General features: G+C 49.4%; 1 protein-coding gene across 1 annotated transcript; it reads right to left on the bottom strand.

Moving 5' to 3' along the window:
• Positions 1-7,090: 7,090 nt before the first annotated feature.
• On the bottom strand, positions 7,091-18,361 carry CLDN7 (claudin 7). Its single transcript, XM_029581071.1, has 4 exons — positions 17,780-18,361; positions 11,125-11,289; positions 10,488-10,572; positions 7,091-8,375 (listed from the first exon to the last, which is right to left on the bottom strand). The coding sequence occupies exons 1-4, from the start codon at positions 18,000-18,002 to the stop codon at positions 8,210-8,212; spliced, it is 639 nt and encodes a 212-aa protein (XP_029436931.1). The 5' UTR covers positions 18,003-18,361; the 3' UTR covers positions 7,091-8,209.
• Between the last annotated feature and the right edge of the window lie 719 nt (positions 18,362-19,080).

Raw genomic sequence — 19,080 nt, 5'->3', positions numbered from 1 at the left:
GAGATCTAGCTCACCCCGAAGGGGTGACAGCTAGCACAGAGCTGGGGTAGACAGGAGCATTAGCATGAGGCCTAGACAGTGAGGCCTAGACAGTTTGGCTCAGGATTTCTGGCCTGTTCCCTGCTTTGAGCCAGTTCGCAGAAAAAGACTTCTGGATAATGCCATGAACCTAGTTACAGATAGAAGAGGAGAATTATGCCCAGCAGCTGCAAGGCCATTTGTCAGGGATCATGGAGACTTAACCACCACCTGCGAAAAAGATACGTCCTCCAACTTGCTACAGGACTAACTCAAGCACAGTGTCTTCTTCAGCAAGAGAGGTGCTCTCCCTCGTGAGCTTGCAAAACACCTCTCCCCGGTGTCCTGAAGGCGATAGGCAGCTGCTGAAAGAGCTCAGCCAGGCAGGGAGCAAAGAATCTCTCTGCTGCTAATTGGAAAGATAAGAGGAAGACTCCAGCCTGGGACGCAGCACAGCCTGTGAAACAAAGGACTATAATCATGTGTGACAGCAACACACAGGACAGCAGCATCAGAGAGCAGCAGCAGCACCAACAGCAATGCTCTACTGACCGGACACCCGCCATCCTGCTTCCTTAGCTTCTGGCCAATGTGGGAACAGACTGGCTTGGGTGAGAGATCGCCAGTTTATTGAGGTAGCGAGGCGTGAGAGACGTTTCTGTGAGGGGCTGGCTTGCCGTAGGTTCTAATTGTGTGTTTTGTTATATACCAGGGTTATAATAAATATTATAGCGCCACTGGTTGTGTATATATCACACACGCTTCCTGCTAGTCAGGATAGTGGCTCTAAAAATGAAGACAACAGGCAATGAGCCATGAATAGCAGTTTTCGAAAGCTCTGTTTGCAGGAGGTAAAGAGGGATTAAGCAGAGGATCCTTCATCACACCTAGAGACCCCCTTTATGGGTTGGTTTTTTTTCCCGGAGTGGTGTCTCCAACTGGGTTTGCTTTGCACATACCTTGACAGGACTGAACTTCATTCAGTAAGCCAGGGTGTGCTGGGAATGATCTCAATCTCTCCACTTTACTGCTAATGCACTTCTTAGTGCTTGAATTGTGCCAACGAGAGCCTCGTTCCGGAGTGCATAGGGTGTAATCTTTATAGGCTGTATGCAGCCGCTCATGCAGGAGAGGCCGTGGCTGCACTGGATCACATGGGAACATGGGGGTCGCTTTGAAGATAACACAGGGATGTTCTACTCCCTGGTAGACGTTTGATCGGCTGCAGTCACAGGCAGACCGGTTAACCTTATGCCTTTATTCTGTCTTCTAGGTTATTGGGGAGGAAGAACCGCAGTTTCTGTCATTGTGAAAAACCCGGGCACGGAGCAGATACTCGAGCCACAGCTTCAGCAGTGGAAGAGGCACGTCACCCAAGAAGCTGGCGAGAAACCTGCCTCTGTGATTCAGGGGGACTTGGCATATTGTGTGGGGGGCACGCACTCTCAGCGCCAGCTCTAAGCTAACTGGTACCCTGTAGAAAAAAAAAAAAACAAACCAAAATTGGCAGGCCCCCTCCTTGGCAGCAGCTCTGGCACAGCCCTTCCTCCTTTGGCAGTGGCTCCAGCACAGGATACCCTTATTCCTACCCCGTCTCACACATAGACGCACACTCTCTCTCTCTCTGCCCAGCGTCAGTATCCCACCTGCCCCCAGTGCCTTTTCTCTCTCTTCTCCCCCCTCCCCTGAGCAGACCGATCCTTCACCTGCCACCACAGAAATAAGAGCCTCCCTGCAGACATGATATAAAACGGGTGTGAGAGGCAAGGGATGGCAATGCCCCCTTGCACACTTCCAATGCCAGCCCTGGGCGCTGCTGTTTGATTTTCTGCACCCATAATTGTTTTGCTATTTAGATCTCAGTTCTGTTTGCTTTGTGCTCCACCTGGAGCATAAGGTTAAGGTAAAGTGGAGCATGTACGGTATGGAAGCAGGGAACCTTACTGGGCGAGCTCATCTTCCTGCGCTGCAGATTAATGTCCACCTTTATGTTTTGCCCACACTGCTCTGCTGTAGTGCTATTTTGTAATATTCTGTTTAAATCCAAGAATACCCCATCTAATTCTCTTATCCACTATTTACCACTGCACGATAACAGCATGGGATCGATTTATTCTTTGAGATCCTGCCAGGTACTTGTACCCTGCATTGGCCACTGCTGGAAACAAGATACTGGGCTTACTGGGCCCTCAGTCTGATCGAGAACGGCAAGTCCTATGTTCTTATGTTTCATATACAGTTTTTTAATAACTCTTTAAACAATTAAAAAACAAACAAACAAACAACATAACAGTCTTCCGAATCAATAGAACATTACAAGATTCTCTGACATTTCGTGTAGCAAAAATGTAAAATATTCCGCATCAGGCATCCCATTGTGAAGGAGCCACAACAGATTACAAACCACGACCCCGCTGTTGATCACAATGCTTAGTGGCATTTCATAATCTGTTTGTTTGTTTCTTTCAAAAATTGGAAGGATCCATTTGAAGAAAACGGGAAAAAGCATAAGCAATGGCAATTTAGATGTAAAACAATCGATAATACAGGCCGAGAGAGAATTTGAAAAGAAGCTGGCCGTAGAGGCAAAAGCTCATTGCAGCCCGATATACAGGTCAATATAGTAAAGTGCGGCCGCGGTTACCCTGCTTCTAACCCGCTTTCTACTCACTTTTCGGCCGCGTTAGTCCAACTCGCGATTCACTATCCCCTTTAACCCATTCTTTCTGCCTCTTTAAATCACTGGGTAACCCCTTCCGCCCGCGGCATGTATATTAGATGTAAACGATCGGATTAGCTATTCCCTCCCATACAGTAACGCGCGCCCCGACTATCGCTTTCTTAACCTGCAGTTTTGCTGCGCGTTTAACCTGCTAACTTACCGCCTACCCTTACCCCTGCGTTAGAGGCAGGGGTAAGGGTAGGCGGCAAACTTTCACCCAGCCCCCGCTCACCTGCCCTGGCCGCGTCAATGGTCTCCGGGGCAGCCCCAGTCCTCTCTCCCCTCCTCCCAAAGCAACGAAAGCGGAAAAAGCGGGGAAAAAAAAAAAAGTAGCAACGAAGCGACTTACTTTTCTTGCAGCCCTCCTCCGGAGACGGACCGCGGCTCCCCTGCCTCCCGGAGGCAGCTGCCGGCGAAGATGGATGCCTGCACGGGCGAAAGCGGCCCCTGTGCGTGCAATTTGGCGGCTCAAGGCGTGACGTCACGACGTTTGGCGTCACGGCATGTGACGTCACGTCTTGAGCGGCCAAATTGCACGCTTTCGCCCCTGCAGGCATCCATCTTCGCCGGCAGCTGCCTCCGGGAGGCAGGGGAGCCGCGGTCCGTCTCCGGGGGAGGGCTGCAAGAAAAGTAAGTCGCTTCGTTGCTTTATACTTTACACGTCGTTTCACCAGTCCTCTCTCCCCCCCTCCCTGCGCCTTGCTTCGGGAGGAGGGGAGAGAGGACTGGCAATCCCGAGCGTAGGAGAACCGTCCACTTCCTGGTACCGGTCATTTCAAATGACATTTGAAATGACATTTGAAATGACAGGTACCAGCGCGTCCGTGAAGCGTTAGGCCCGCGCACCCAGGATACTGTATAGCGCTCTATACAGTAAAATGGGTTGCGCGGGCCTAACGCTTCACGGACGCAGCTTGCATTTGCATGACATTTCAATACGGTAACGAGCGGAAGGTGAGCCGGACTGTGCGTGCGGCAACCACGGGTGCGCCCGGCCCCAACGCAGCTCTTCCTACCGCTCCTTACTGTATCGGCCTGATAGGACCAAGGGAGAACAGACGCTTCGTGTTGAGCACCCACCCTCCCGATGTGTGCCCAGCCACCTCTCCTGCACGCATGCTCTTATATTTAAATGAGGAGGTCGCACTAAAAGGAGGCGCTGGGGATGATTACGCACCCCCCAGCGCCTCCTTGGCCCGGGAGAGGTGGCTCTGTCAGTGGGTTCAGGAAGCGACGTCGGTAAACATCGAGCATCCGTTCTCCTTACCTGACCAGCTGGCACATTTTTTGGTTCCTCCAATTTAATTCCACCAGGGTATTAAGGCAGAGGATGTATAGAAAAGCAGTATTTTCTGCACACGTTTCCAGGCTGCTCATAAATGAACACATGCACTTGGGCATAAAATGTCCCTATTGGCTGCACATTTTACTTTCTGAATCCCGGGTGACTAATAACCTCATCAACATGTATTTGCATATGATGAGCGCTATTAGTTTTCAAGGGGTTTAGCTATATGTTTGAGGCGCTACACCCCTTACAGTATAAGAGGTAATAGATGCCCCTCAAAATCACGCAGCCAAACCTGTATTAAACAGTGTGCACGGCCAAGCACACTTTACAGAATTGGCCCAATAGTAAATACTTTTTAAACTATATCCAAACAGGAAGCCTGTGAGGGAGTCATTGGATAATCAGGAAGGGGGATTACAGGGGCACTTAAGATAAGGCCACCCCCCAAAAGACTAAAATTTGCTTCCATGTTTACTGAAGAGGATGTCAGGGGAGGTACCAGTGCCAAAAACTATTCAGTGGTGCTGATTCAGAACAAAGCAAGCACAATACAACTGGAAGATATGTCTGTCCCCCATGACAACCGAAGCAGCAGCAAATCTCCCGGACCAAATGGTATACAGCTGAGTGTTTCTAAAAGAAAACTGCAGATCTGTTACTGATAACTTGTAACCTATCCTTGGGATCATCTACTTATCTGAAGGGTGGCCAATGTAACCTTGATCTTTAAAAAGGGCTTCAGGTGTTATTCAGGAAACTACAGACTGACGAGTCAGACTTCAGGGCTGGCAAAAATCATGAAAACTATTCTAATAGAACAAAAAAGATAGAACTGCATGGCTTAATGAGACACAGGCAGCATGGATTTACACAAGGGAAGTCTTGCCTCACCATCCTGCTGCAGTTTTTTGGAGGGGTTATCCACATATTAACAGTGAGCCAGTGCATGTGGTGTATTTGGATTTTCAGAAGGTGTTTGACAAAGTCCCCCCGAGACACACCTGAGAAGATTAAAAGTCACGGGATAGGAGGTAATGTCCTATTGTGGATTGCAAATGGGTTAAGAGACAGGAAATAGAGCAGGACTAAATGTTTGTTTTTTTTCACTGGGGAAGGGTAAACACTGAGTGCCTTGGGGCTCTGTATGGGACGGTGCTTTTTAAAATAATTTAAAGATGATCTGGAAAAGGGAACAAGTAAGGTGATCATTTACAGACAAGTGGATTGTAATAAAGTGGAGGAGGAGCTTGTGAGACTAGGAGAGTGGGAATCCAAATGGCAGATGAGATTTTAACAAGGGCAAGATGATGCACGTAGAGAAAGAGGTAGCCCCCACGGCAATTTCATAATAGGTTCCATATGAAGAGTTAACACCCCACAAGAAGAGCTGGGCCTCAGGGGATAATACTTTGAAATCATGGGTTCAGGGAACAGTGGGCATCAAAAGCAACCAGTTAGGAATTCTTTGGAAAGGGATGGAGAATAGAACAGAGAAAGTCATAAATGCCTCTGGATTGTTCTATGGTGAAGCTGCTCCTGCAGCAGGTGGCGCTGCTGGACACCACATCTTTAAAAAAAAAAAAAAAAGCCCCCAAACACGTTGCATTGAGAAAAGGGTAACCAAAATGTTCGAGGGTAGGGAATGACTTCCCCGTGAGGAAAGGCTAAAGCGATTGGGGCAGTTCAGCTTGGAGAAGAGACGGCTGAGGGGGGATATGAGAGAGGTCTATAAAATTCCAGGGAAAAGAACAGGTAAATGTTTAATCTATTTTTTCAAAAGAGTAGGAGACATGCCATGAAATTATTAGGAAGCACATTTAAAAGCATTTGAGGAAATCTTTCACTCCATGCACAAGTAAGCTCTAGAATTCATTGCTGCAGGATGTGAATATGGTAGTTAGGTTTAAAAATGTTTTAACAAGTTACTAGAGAAGCCCATGAACTGTTATTAACCAACTAGACTAGCAGCATGGGATCTATTTACTGTTTGGGATCTTGGCAGGAGCCTGTAACCTGGCCAGTGTTGGAAACGAGATGCTGGGCTTGGTGGTCCCTTTGTCTGACCCAAATATGGCAATTCTTATGTTCCATACACACTATTTTGACAGGTGTGGTATCTTATATGCTGCTAAGATTTGTGATCCCATAACAGCATTTATATCCAAGTATACCCCATCCCACACTTGCCTGTAGTCTAACTTTGCCCCAAAGCAATTGATTGGATTTGTTTAAATAGTGTCCTTTTGTTAAATCCCTGTCCTCATATCCTGCTTGCAGGTAGAGGTCCTCTTATATTCTCCCACCAGCAATGTGAAGTCACAGTTCTGTTATTTCCCCACTTCCTAGAAGTGGTGGACTTTGCTGCCTGTGAGTAACCCTGGGTTTAAATCCCTTATCCCAGTGAGGTCTGGCAGCTTGCACCCCTATAATAAGATGCACTTGGCAGGATACATTTTCAATGTTCAAACTTTATTGCTGATGTGAAGTTTCACACACCATACAGGTGAGTGAAAAATTAGCAGGCCTAGCCCTGTCAGGCTGTTATTAAAAAAAAACCCACACATGACATCAAATGGCACCTTATAGACTATGTTAGAGCAGGAGCTTTTAAGGTCAGAGTCCACTTTGGCAGAAGTGGACTCTGTACAGAGGAGCACCCTCTCCTAGAAGCCCTTTGCTAATGATTAGATTAGTCATTACCTCTGCCCCTCATCTGTGGAGTTGCACTGGCTTACATGTGTAGCACAAAAAACAGGAAGTGTTAGGCTGGAGCTGTTAAATTGCTAGGTAGAAGCTGATCTTCCCATGCTGAGACCTGAGGTTGGTATTTTATTCACAGAAACTATGCTTGTGTGCCTAAATGTTTAGGTACACGTGTTTTTTTTTTAATGCATGATTAGCTCACTGCATCAGGAATTAAGAGAGTCAGCATAATCATTAAGAATCTGCACAATTGTAAGATCCAGCTTATTACATCAAGCTGGAAGCCTCATCTGTAACCTTTGCTAGGACCATCGTCTCCACATGCAGAACAAGCAAACTGATGAGCACACAGAAGAAAAAGGCAAAATTAACTCAGTTTATTTTATTTACAAAAAAAACTTCCCAATGACAAACATCAATAGTAAAAATCCTACAAGTCATAACATTTAAATAGCATGGTCTATATGCTCCCTTTCAAGGAGGTTTAAAAAAGTTTAAAAAAAAAGTCAACCACTCAACTCAGCTGGATCCAAAACTATTTGTTTAGTGCTACAGGGAAGGAAAGCAGGATTCAACCCCTGAAACTGGCAACACAGGCTAATGTGGGGAGGGGTTAGGAGCTGATGGGCAACACATCAGGACTGCACCCAAGCTTGTCCTTCCAAGGCAGTCTCTTGTGCTTTCTGGGCCTTGTAAACTCATCTTAAGTTCTCCTTGGGGCCAGCAAGCACTGGGAGCTAGACGAGTGACTGCACATGGAAACTTCACATTGAGGGATTTAGAGAGGTGACATGCAGAACAGACTTTGCCCACCAGTGTACCTAGAGTGGTGATCCTGGAAGATTAAGCTTGCTTTGATCTAAAGTCCCCCCCTTTAAGACCAAAATAGACTGCTGCCCTCCAGCAGCCAGAAGTGTCCCAGTTATGCCCCCTCAGGTTGAAGGCTGGGACTTGGTAGTTCAGATTTCCACTAAAGAAATAGGACTACAAATCCCACCAGGCAAGTGGGACAATTCAAGATGGCCACCAAGAACTTCCAGGTTTTTGTTGCAGCCCTGTAGAAGTGGGAAGGGAGAGGTGGTGGGGGTCCTATACCAGATTTACAGTAGACTCTCCCACCCCTATGCTTAAAAAAGCAAGCAGAGCAGAAGTCACCCAGGTACCCCTCCCCCTAACTCCTTTTACAAGTGACCTTGATGAAATGCTTCTTTTACCCCAAATAAGCCACATGTTAATTCTGCACAACATTTGGCAGATCCCCCCCCCATCAGCCCTAACAAGAAAAAAAAAAAAAGAAAAATCAGGGGTGGAAATTTAAGCTGCCTCTGCTGAAAACCAGAAAGTCAGGTTTTAGGAAAAAAGTTGGGTCAGTCACGGACAAGAAAAATCCCTTGCGTTTTCCTCTGCTGCAGCTCTCTAGAGATGGTCCATTCGCTCTTCAGGTCCCATGAGCTGAGGGAGAGGAGACCAAGCCCTCACACATACTCCTTACTGCTGGGGGCCTTTGATTTGGCACCCTTGGGGTACTGTCGCCCACTGTACCCAGATCCCTTGGTGCAGGAGCAGGTTAGCAGGGCACCCCCTAGGAGGGCAAGGAGAGAGCCAGCCCAGCCAATGAAGACACCAGCTCCAAATTCATACCTAAAAAAGGAAAGAAAGGTTATAGAAGGCTGCAATAAACCTCCTGGAGTTACCCAAAATAGTGGAAGAGAGTGCCTGGTTATCAGAATTAACACATTTTCATATAGTTTCTCTAATAGAGGTTGGTTTGTATGCTCTGGCTGCTTTGAAAAAGGTGAGCAGCCTGTAATAAACACAAGACTTCAAGCCTCAATGAATGTTGCAGTAACCTTTAAAGCTTCATAAAGTGCAAACTGCCATTCAGCCAGCCACTGCCCCGTCTCCTTAAACCCCTAAAGGAACAAGTTTATTCCTCAACCTGGGTCAGTCCAAACTCCCCAGGAATCACCTTTGCAGGCCTGCCCAGCCAGCTGGGTTTTCAGGATATCCCCAGTGAATAGACAAGAATGTGCCTAGGCTAGGTCCCCACTGCCTGCAGCTCTCATGCCTATGGGGTCCCTGGTTCACATTTGGAAGACCTTTCCTAGAGCTCAGGGCAGCTTTTGGGGATGCTACGTGCCAACCACGGGGGGGGGGGCAGGGGTGTAAGTGTCCCCCTCCTGACATGGCTGCTGCTGCCTCCCATGGGATACTGAGGGCTGCCACCTGTCCCAGTCTGTGGCAGAGCTGCACCTGGGGCCTGGCACTTCTAAACACTGCTTTACAAAAATACTGTATGAACTGCACAAGTGCCAGCCCCCAAGCTCAGCTCTGCCATGCCAGGAATGGAAGGCAAGCAAAGGGAGAGATGGAGGATGGAGTCCAGAGTGAGGCTGCAGGTGGCAAAGCTTGTATTTCTCACCAGGGCAGGATACCAATTTGTTTTTGTGCAGGCCCTGATTATGGGATAGGAACCATAGGACAGTTATGAAGGTCACTTAAAGTAAAGTCTAACAGTGCCAGACAATTTAATCCCCCCTTGCCACATCTTAGTGCAAGAGAGGACTTGTTCTCAGCCTGGTCTGAGGCCAACCCAACTAGCATCTGATGTCCTCCGAATGTGCATACAAGATATTTATATACACCGATCATCCAAGGCTGGCAGCCACTCCTGAAGAACTTCCTTGCTGCTGGCAGGGCTGAGTGTTTCCATTAGGCACCTAAGGGTGCCAAAACTGAGCAGCAAAAGCCTTAAGCTGTCAACTGCCCACTTATGGAACCACAAGGGAAGGGCACGGATACTGGGAAAAAAATGTCTGTGGGAAGATGAAGATAGACAGGTGGGGGCTTTCTGGTTAGAGGGTACTGGGTACCATAAAAAAGGGGGGGGAACAAATGCCATACTGGGTCAGACCAAGGGTCCATTATGCCTAGTATCCCATTTCCAACAGGGGCCAATCCAAGTCACAAGTATCCAAACATTAAATCTTAAGCTACTATTGCTTATTAATTAATAGCAGTTTATGGATTTTTCCTCAAGGAACTTATCCAAGCCTTTAAACCCAGTTACACTAACTGCTGTAAACCACATCCTCTGGCAATGAATTCTAGAGCTTGACTATGTGCTGAGAGAGAATTTTCATAATTTGTTTTAAATGAGCTACTTGCTAACTTCATGGAATGCCCCCCCTGGTTCTTCTATTATCTGAGTGTAAATAACTGATTTACATTAACTTGTTCAAGTCCTTTCATGATTTTGTAGACTGAAGTGATGCTGTTTGGTGAGAAGAGGGGGGAGGGATGAGTGGGAGACATGACAGAGCTGCCACCAATGTGTATATGGGAGACCAGAGGTCCACCCTGGGTGCCCCAATGCCCTTTCACCAGCCCTGGCTGCTGGGTGAGGGGGGGGGGGGGGGGGAGTAGCCTGGTAGAAGCATCACTGGGCAGGGGCACTCTGGCCAAAGAGTATTAAAAAAGGTTCCTACTGGTATGATCTGGACAAGTTCAGCATCTCCCTCTCCCCAGCTCCATGCATGGCAGTAGGAGAAAGACGAGGAGGAAATCCTGGACTGCCTGAGCCCATCTGAGGGCCAGCTGGGACCCTACCCCTGCTGCTTCTGTGGCAGAGTCCAGCTCCCTCCTCTGGAGCATCAAAACCAGATCTTAGGGCTGTGGATAAGGGGGAAAAAAAATCCCACTACCAGCATGGACCACTGGCGCAGACCCCCCCCCCCAGGCCCAGTCACTCACTTGGTATTAACAGGTGTTAGGGGATTGTAGAAGTCCTGGATGATTTTGTTTCCATACCACGAGCAGGCAATCAGTGCAGCCAGGCCTGATGAGAGAGGGAGAAAAAAACAACATTTACCAGAGAGCTCTGAGCATATGAAAGATTGCACAAGATGGCAGAGCCAGGGATTAGACCCCCCCAAAACTCCATTCTGGTTGAGGACACTGGGACATATCCCATTAAGGATCCAGAGCAGTGCAGGGGGGGGAAGTTAATTGGCAAGCCTGCCCCCCTCCGAGTGTTGGACGTGCAGACTGGCTAGAAGTGAAGGCGCTTTGCTGGCACAAGTGTGCCATCCTGCAGTTGGACTGGGCACAGCCCACTACGTGAGCCTGGGCATGCAACAGGCACAGAATGCAGCCTGTGGGAGCGGCACAGCTTGCTCGGCTCATGCTGTCTGCCCTCCGGTACACCCAGAAATGAGTTATGTGCTGACAAAAAAAGCTGGAAGACACCCTTCCTTGTTTATAAAGGCTCCAGTGGGACAGTAACCTACCCACAAGCCCAGAGGCAACAGCTAGCCAGGTATAGACAGCAGCACTGAGAATTTAATATTCCCGGCTATGGTTAAAAAAAAAAGCCATCCTTCTGACTTACCTCCAATAAGGAAGAGGATGCCCCCCACCATGGCAATTCGTGATTTCTTCACCTTGTCATCCCCTCCACATTTGGTACACTTCATGCCCATGGCAGAGACTGCCATGCCAAGCACCCCCAGCACGATGGAGACCACCATAAGAGCTCGTGTGGCCTGCAGAGCCGCTGCACAAAAAGGAAGTGTCGTTAAAAAGCTAGACAGCTAATTGTGTGACATTTTGTGGCACAAGTGCATAGATTTGAACTGCATTCATGTACCTTGCTTAGAAGTGCACAAAAGCCAGTTTAAGGTCTCAGTGCAGGTGAGCCTGTGTTTTCCCTTGTAAAAATGCCTTCGAGAATGGCCCCCTTCATGCTGTTTACCTGCACTCAGACGTTTCCCCGGAAGAGGGCCAGGGATAGGGTAGGGCTGGAGAAAAGGTCAAAGAAAGCTCCATGTTTTAACTTTGAAGTCCAGGAGCACGCTTTATTAAGTGTATTTTGCACCTATGGGTGTGAACGCCCTAGGTATTTACAGAAGTCCCCAGGGCCCTGCTGGCCATAAATTTTCAGAGGGAAATCTCTGCAGAGAGCATTTCCTTTTCATGAGTTTACCTCCTAAAATTCTACAAATTAAATGCTTTCACAAGAATAAAATAAAGTTGTCCAACCAAAAAAAAAAAAAGCTATGTAAGCTCTTCATCCTTAATTTATTCTGGTTGTAGCAATTTATTCTTACCCATAATTCAGTGAATGCCATTTATGTACACAGCACCATACAAGACAAGTCAAAAGATCTGTAAAACATTAAGACTGGGAGTCCTAGGGGGTAGGACTGGAACCTGGGTCTGCAGTGGTCACTAACCTTTACTTTAAGGTGCCCAGAGATCTCCCTTCCTATGTTCAGCTATAAGCAGGACTTCTCAAGATCCCCCAGCTCAGCCCAGGATTTCCACTTTACCCTCCCAAGGGAAATGCACAAGAAGCAAAGACGAGCATGGCCTGGCACCCTCCTTCCAGACCCCGGATGCTGCCTCTTCACCCAAAGGCAGCCGAGGTGTACAGCTCGACTAACACGGTCATTTGCTCCTGCTGTTAGCCCTGGCTGGAGCCATTCTGCCCTTGAGCGTTACAGAAGATTAATACTGGGCCGGGTGGACTGGAGAGACCATTTTTCCCTGACATTTACTGTGCTACAAGGAGAAAATGGGTTTTGCAGCTACATTTACTGCTCCTCCAGGGCCCTCACCCAGAGACCAGTGCAAGAGGCTGAGCATTGGGTACCCGTGCACTGAAATTCAGCAGTTAACCAACATACAAGCTAAGTTTGGGGGGGTTTTGGACTATGCAGTAAGCTAGCCAAACTAATGCATCAGGTGTTAAAAGTTTAGAAGATCTGGGTGCAAATAAGTCATTTTATACCTGGAAAGAGATCTGTGCAGATAAAAACCATGTTTTCTGTGTATAGATAATAGGAGTTCCACACAAGAGTGTGATGCACAAAATTGTGCAAAGATCATTTTAGGAGGAAAACCTGCTTTTTATGAGCAGAGCATGTCTTTTATGTAGAAGACTGGCTACAGGTCCTGGCACTGAAATGCCTTTCAGCCATAGACTAACAGCAGCCCTGGAAGCTTCACCCCCCAACTTGGATTAGGAGTTAAGCTTCCAGCGCTATGAAAACCAGAGGGAACCCAGCACCCCTCCCTGTGCTGGGGAGCAATTCATCATGCCCTCATTAGCCTGAGGTTTCCATGTGAGGCTACAGAGCACCAATTTAAATGCAGCGTTGTGCACTAAACTCCTTGCTGCATCGGCAGTAGCGTGCACATAATGGGTTAAACTGCGAGCCCTTTTACCCCTCCCCCAGTGCTATGCATCAGGTTTCTTATTGCCCATGGCTATAGAGATCAGGGAAGTAACTTAACCCCTTGGCCCACAACTGATTAAAAAAAAAAGGGGGGCCCTGTGGCTGTCCATTAGCTCCCCTCCCCCCCCCAAACCAATTTGCTCTGTGGTTTGGTCTCTGCTGCCACCAGCAAGGGATGGTTTGGAGGCAGAGGAGATTCCCTGGTGGCATTTCAAACCAGCCAATGAGCCGCAAGTGTAAAACCGGTCTGAGCTGAATTTCCCCCACCCAGGAGCACGGGGAGGAGAACTTCCTGGTAATGGAAGAAGCACCTGCCCTGGGTGCTGCCAGGGCACAGGTGCAGCGCTCCAGGAAGTGAGCCAGAGAGCTGGAGTTTCACTGAAACTAGGGGGAGAAGAGAAAAAAAATCCCACTAGTGCAGGCCTTCCTGTGCCCATTATGATCTCAGCACAGAGTGGCAGAGCTCTTTCAGGGGGGCGGGGGGGGGGAGGAGGGGGAACACAGAAGATTGGATATTTTTGTCATCTGGTAAGTCACAAGAACGGTCATTAAAATCTGGAGAGATACCAAAAATGTTGTACCCCCTACTCCCCAGGATGTCAGCAAGGTTTGCAGAGACGAGGGAGAGGGAAGAGAAGGTGTGGAGCACCGTGCTCCAAAAAAAAAAAGTAATCTAAACTAGTCCTTGTGTGTTTTAGGCCTTTTTAAAAGGGTGGCTTATGCACTTCGCCTGCTCACAATCTCCCAAAGCAGCCGCATTTACAGAGATGTTAGAAACCAAAATGTCCCGGGAAGGCCGGGGGCCTAGCCCTAAACTGAAATAAGGCACAGCTTGCTCCGCAGTCCCTACATTTCCACCTCGCCAAGCGAGCGAGCGCTGCATAGCCGTGGCAGGAGTTATTAGACACAACTGGGAGACATTTGCCCTCTTGGGCAAACACTTCCCTGATTAGAAATGCGAGCAGGGCCCTGGCTTATCTTATCCGGTTTTTTTCATAGCAATTCTTACGCAGCATAAACATCCACGCTGCAGCCCGATAAGGCCCAGATAATGCCACCGCAGAGTCAGAGGTAACCCTTTATCCCTCGCCACAGATACGGCACGGAAAAATCGGAAGACAGGAGCACGGCCGGTCTCTCAATGGCCCTGTAGGGTGGCCACTTGACCCAGATCAACCCTGGCCCCCTCAGGTTGAACCCTCCAATGCCATCTATAGCTTAGACACCCAGCTCCTCTAGCTGGTTAAAATGCTTATAGTCGTTCTACAATTCTTCTCCTTTCATATCCAAGTTATTTTTCCATGTTTTTTGTAACTTTCTCACATCCAAAATATTGTTATAATATTTGTTAAGTTTCATACTATATTTGTTCTTGTATTGGGAAATGTTCTTTACTTTGTTACTCTCTGCCTTTACTCACATTGTTAATTGTAAACTGGGTTGATGTGATTCCTATCATGAAACTCGGTATAATAAAAATAACAAATAAATAAAATAAATAAAAGGTGGCTGGGAGTGTCTAGATACAATGGGGACAAACCCAGAACCAGACCAGCTGGCCACCAAAAGGTGTTTCAGGCCTGCCAGGAAAGGCCCCCCCCAGCACACGACCAGGATCCTTTGGCTTAGCCGAGCTGGGGTGGTTTGTCAGAGGCCAGGAGCCCTCGCATGCCACCGCCCTGCCCAGGGTACATGGAGAAACCATAAAAGAGAGCCTTCAGTTTGTCTCTGCCAAAACCTGTCGTCACCACTTGGGTTCTTCAGAGACGCCTGTGCATTGTGCCTCCCAGGAAAGGCACGACCTGGGTCAGCACACCTCCACCCTCCCTCGCTGGCTTTCCAAGCCAAGAACTGGGCCAGCCAAAAAAAACAAACCAGAACCTGTGCTGGCTTGTTTGGCACATAGGAAGCCCGTGTCCTCACAGTCCCCGGTGACAGGGTGGTAGGCATGGGAAGGAGAGACACCCGAGGCTAGCAGAGGACCCTCGCCCTCTTTACAGAGCTAGCCCCCTGAATTTCCAGCTAAGCTCCATTTTTTTTCCTTCCCCCGGAGGATATTGGGGCTCACTGGATCCCAGGCTAGCTTTCCTTGGCCCTGTCGCAGCAGTGATTTTTCGAGCCATCCTAAGTCAGTTCTAATCTGGCTACTGTTCAGAGCTGGACTTGTTCCTGTAATGGGGCAGCCTTTTATAGCTTTCAGTTCCTGGTAGGTGGAGCCTGCTTCCCTCCATCCACCTTCCCGAAAAGGAAGAGGCAGCATTCTGGGCGGATTCAAGCTTGAAAGAGCCCAAATAAGCTTAGGACCATTTTTCATGATCTCCCTCCCACCCTGCAGCCAGAGGAGAGGAAAAGCAGCAACTGGGGAAGCTAAGTGAGGAAGGAGGAGGAGATTTGTTTTTTTTCTGAGGGTTAGGCCGGGGGACCCAGGAGGGCAGATTGTGGGAGGGACAGTAAGACCTTAACCCTCTGCCTAGCTTTTCACTTAACGTCCGAGTGCTGTTTCGCCTACGTCTCCCCTCTCGCCCAGAGAAAGGAATGACCTCTCCCCAGGAAGCCATCCAAACTAAGGTCTGCCCCACTGCCTCTGGGGCACCCCTGCAACACCAGGAGCAGCTCCTGCCACCACCGGGTGGCCTCGGCCTAGTCCTTTTGGGTCATCATTTTAGCCTCCCAGCGGTAACAGGCCAGTTCCTGGAGTGGGGGGGGGGGGGGGGACACAACCCCCAGGGAAAGGAAGTGTCTGAGGAGGGGCAGGCTGGGCAGAGAAATGTGGGGCAGGAGGCGAGGGAGGGGCACCTGCACCTTCTGTAACAAAATAGCCGGAGGGCGTGCGACACAAAGCCATAAACACATGAGCAAGTCAGAGCAACCGGTTTGGTCACTGGAAACCCCAAACCACACCTGAAGACAGCAGGGCCAGCAAAATGCCTTTAAATAAACTCATATGCTAGTTAAAACAAACTAGAGCCGCAAGACATTCCCACCTCCCGAGTCCTCCACCCGCTGACCTCCACTGGCTTTATAGCCCAGGTCCCCACACCTTCTCCCTCCTCCTGTCTGGCTCAGCCACAGTCCCCCAAACCGGGGGTCCCCTCTCCCCCTCAGGAGGGCCAGAATGTCCACAGCAGGACTCAAACCGGATCTCCTTGGCCACAAAGGGCTGGCCCCTCTCTGCCTTTGTTTAGTTTACAGGAAGATAACCTGCATGCCGTGCCACACCCAAATCGGCCTTGAATACAGCACAGAGGAGCTGATCTGCCATTGCTCAGGTTCAGGCTCCATCTTACTGCCCCCTCCTGAACAGGTGCTCCGGGCCTTCTCTAACCTTATTCAAATCCTGCTTAGGCTCATCTTGAGCCCCTTTTAAAAGGTTAAGACCCAGCTCTGCCTGATTTTGAGAGGACATTTACTATAAAAAAAAAAAAAAAAAAGAAAGCTTCCTGAAACTGCTGGTCTATATCTTGAGCAGATATATAGATAAGTCTTGGGACAGGAACTGTAACTGCCCAGCACAGGATACATCTGGTAGCGCTACAGAAGCTATCAGAGGGGGAAACCAAAAGCAACAGATATTAAGCAGAAATGGATGAGCCCAGATAAGGGCCTTAAAGCTTGGCTCATGGACAATTGTGCTGGTTTGCTAGCTCTTATGAACTTGGATCACATACAGTTGTGAAACAGACACAGGAGGTTAAAGGGAAAAAAAAAGCTAGCCCGGGCGGAAGTTTAAAAGCTAAGCTGGTGTCCCCTCACCCCAGGCTGGAGGACTAGCGTTACACTTCACAGCCAGCTATTAAAAATTAACTCCAAGGCCGCCTCTGCCTCGTCCCACCAAGAGAGGGAACCCATCCTTGTTTCAAGGCTTCAGTTCAACCTGTTTTGTTCAGTTTCACGCTGCCTTTCCAAAAAAATATATGAAGCGCTAGCTGAGCTCCCAGCTTGCAGAGTGCGTGGGAGGCAGATCTCTGCCAGGCCCGTGCCCTGTGCACCAGGGATGGGCCTTCTGCCCTTAGAGGGGTCAGCACAGGGCCCCTACTCCCACATCCTGCCTAACACTACTAGAAGCCCCCCCCAAAATCCTTGGGGGGGGGGAATTGGCTAGCTACGACCCTCCCCCACCCCCAGGAAGCTATTTAAAAAAAACAAAACACCAAACACAAGTCACGCAGTGCTTCTCAATGGACACAGGAAGAGAAAGCCAGCTGGGCAGGGGAGGGGAGGGGGCAGCTCTCTGAGCTCCTCCCAGCCACCGAATTTTAGCAGAGGTAGTTTTCACCTGCCAAATCCCACGTCTGAAGGTGAGCAACACAAAGCTTTACTGGGCATCAGGGAGCCTCATCCAAGAACAGGCCATGCAGTCATTTACGGTAGGACGAACGCAGAGACCCCGCCTTACACGGGGGGGGGGGGGGGGAAGATCTTACAGTTCTGCCCCAGCAGGAGGCACCCGTCTAAACAGTGGGACGCACACCTACCCCCAGCTCCAGCGCTCCCTTTATATAAGCTCTCGAGGGAAGGGGGGGGTAGCCGCACCAACGCATCTTGTACAGCACTAGGTACACCAACGGCATCGTAACATCTGTCCATGAAAGCCTGCATTTCTACTCAACTGCTTCTTGTCCAGGGAACACGAGTTGGTGCTAGCCAAAATGGCCACCAAGGACCCCCCAGAGAAAGGGGATGGGGGGGGCTAGAATGTAACAAGCCCACCCAACATCGCCAACCCCTGATCACCGCAAGGTCAAAGCCCCCCCCCCCCCCCCCACAAGGGGGCAAGAGAGACAGAGCTCCCCCCGGAACACTTACAGTCCAGCTGCAGGATGGAGTCGTAGACCTTGCAGGAGATCTGCCCCGTGCTGAGGGTGGCGCACGACATCCAGAGGCCCTGGTACATGGCCACCGCCGTGATGATGTTGTCGCCAGCGTAGGACGACATGCGCCACTGGGGCATGATGGTGGCCACGATCAGCGCAATCCAGCCCAACAAGGCCAGCACGAAGCCCAGCATCTGGAGCCCAGAGTTAGCCATGGCCACGGGAGGGGGGCGAAGGGGTCCTCAAACGGCACTGCTTAAAAAAAAGGAGTTACACAAAAATATGGGGGAGGGGGCGTCAAATTGCACACCCCCCAAAAATATACACTAGGGAAGCTACGATGTGGAGGAAAAAAAAAGTTTTAAAAGATCGACACCATGAAAATCCAAAGCCGAGAGGATCACGTTACAGGGAGCGTGCAATAAAGAAAACAAAGAAAGTTAGTCTAGAAATGTTCGCAAAATAAAAATAAAATACAAAAAAAAACAAGCAAAAATTTAAAAGCGTTGCACAAGCCACCAGCAGCGACCCCGGGATCCTTCCCAGCCGCTTCCCTTTGTCTGTCTGGGCTACGTCTACCTGACCCAGGTGCCACACCTGAAGCTCCCTTTATACCCCGCCCCCTACCCGCGGAGCCACGCCCCCTTTCCATTCGCTCCGCTGCCTCGTTCCGCCCCTTCCACTCATCGCCCCGCCCCCCGAAAGAAAGCGGCGGGGTGGGGGGGGGGGAGAGGTGAGGAGTTTCATGACGTCAGGAAGTAACAATTGGGAGAGAGTGAGGGTGAGTGTGAAACAATAACACTCGTTATTTATTTATCTGTTTGTTTTAGAAATACGCGTAAATCCAAATTGCAGAGCGGGGTACATCACGACAGTCTTACAATCACGACTAACCTCTCAAAGAGAGGCAGCAAAGCCTATGAGAAAGAATGACCGGGGCAGGAATCGGGGGGTGCTGAGGATGCGGCCCACCGAACTTAGATCCTTATTTGAAGAACCTAGAGCGGGGGGGGGGGGGGGGGGGGTGTCCCGAATCTAGAACCCGGGAGTCCAGAACCCAGTGCCCACAGACTAGAACCCTGCATCCAGAGCCTAGCTCCCCCGTCTCGCCTTTTCCCATGTTCCCAAACTCGTCCTAATGCTCTCCTGCCAAATTCTTCCTGTTCCCGTCGGCTCCTTCCCCGGAGCTTTCTTTCCTTTCCCTTTCCACCCACTGAGTCAGCAGCGCCTACCGCAAATTCGTTTTCATCACTGGTCATCGCCCAACTGCCAAACCTTTCTCCCTGACAATGT

The sequence above is a fragment of the Rhinatrema bivittatum genome, chromosome 16 (genome assembly GCF_901001135.1).
Source record: "Rhinatrema bivittatum chromosome 16, aRhiBiv1.1, whole genome shotgun sequence".
NCBI classification, from domain to species: domain Eukaryota; kingdom Metazoa; phylum Chordata; class Amphibia; order Gymnophiona; family Rhinatrematidae; genus Rhinatrema; species Rhinatrema bivittatum.
This window is presented reverse-complemented; position numbering and strand designations above follow the sequence as displayed.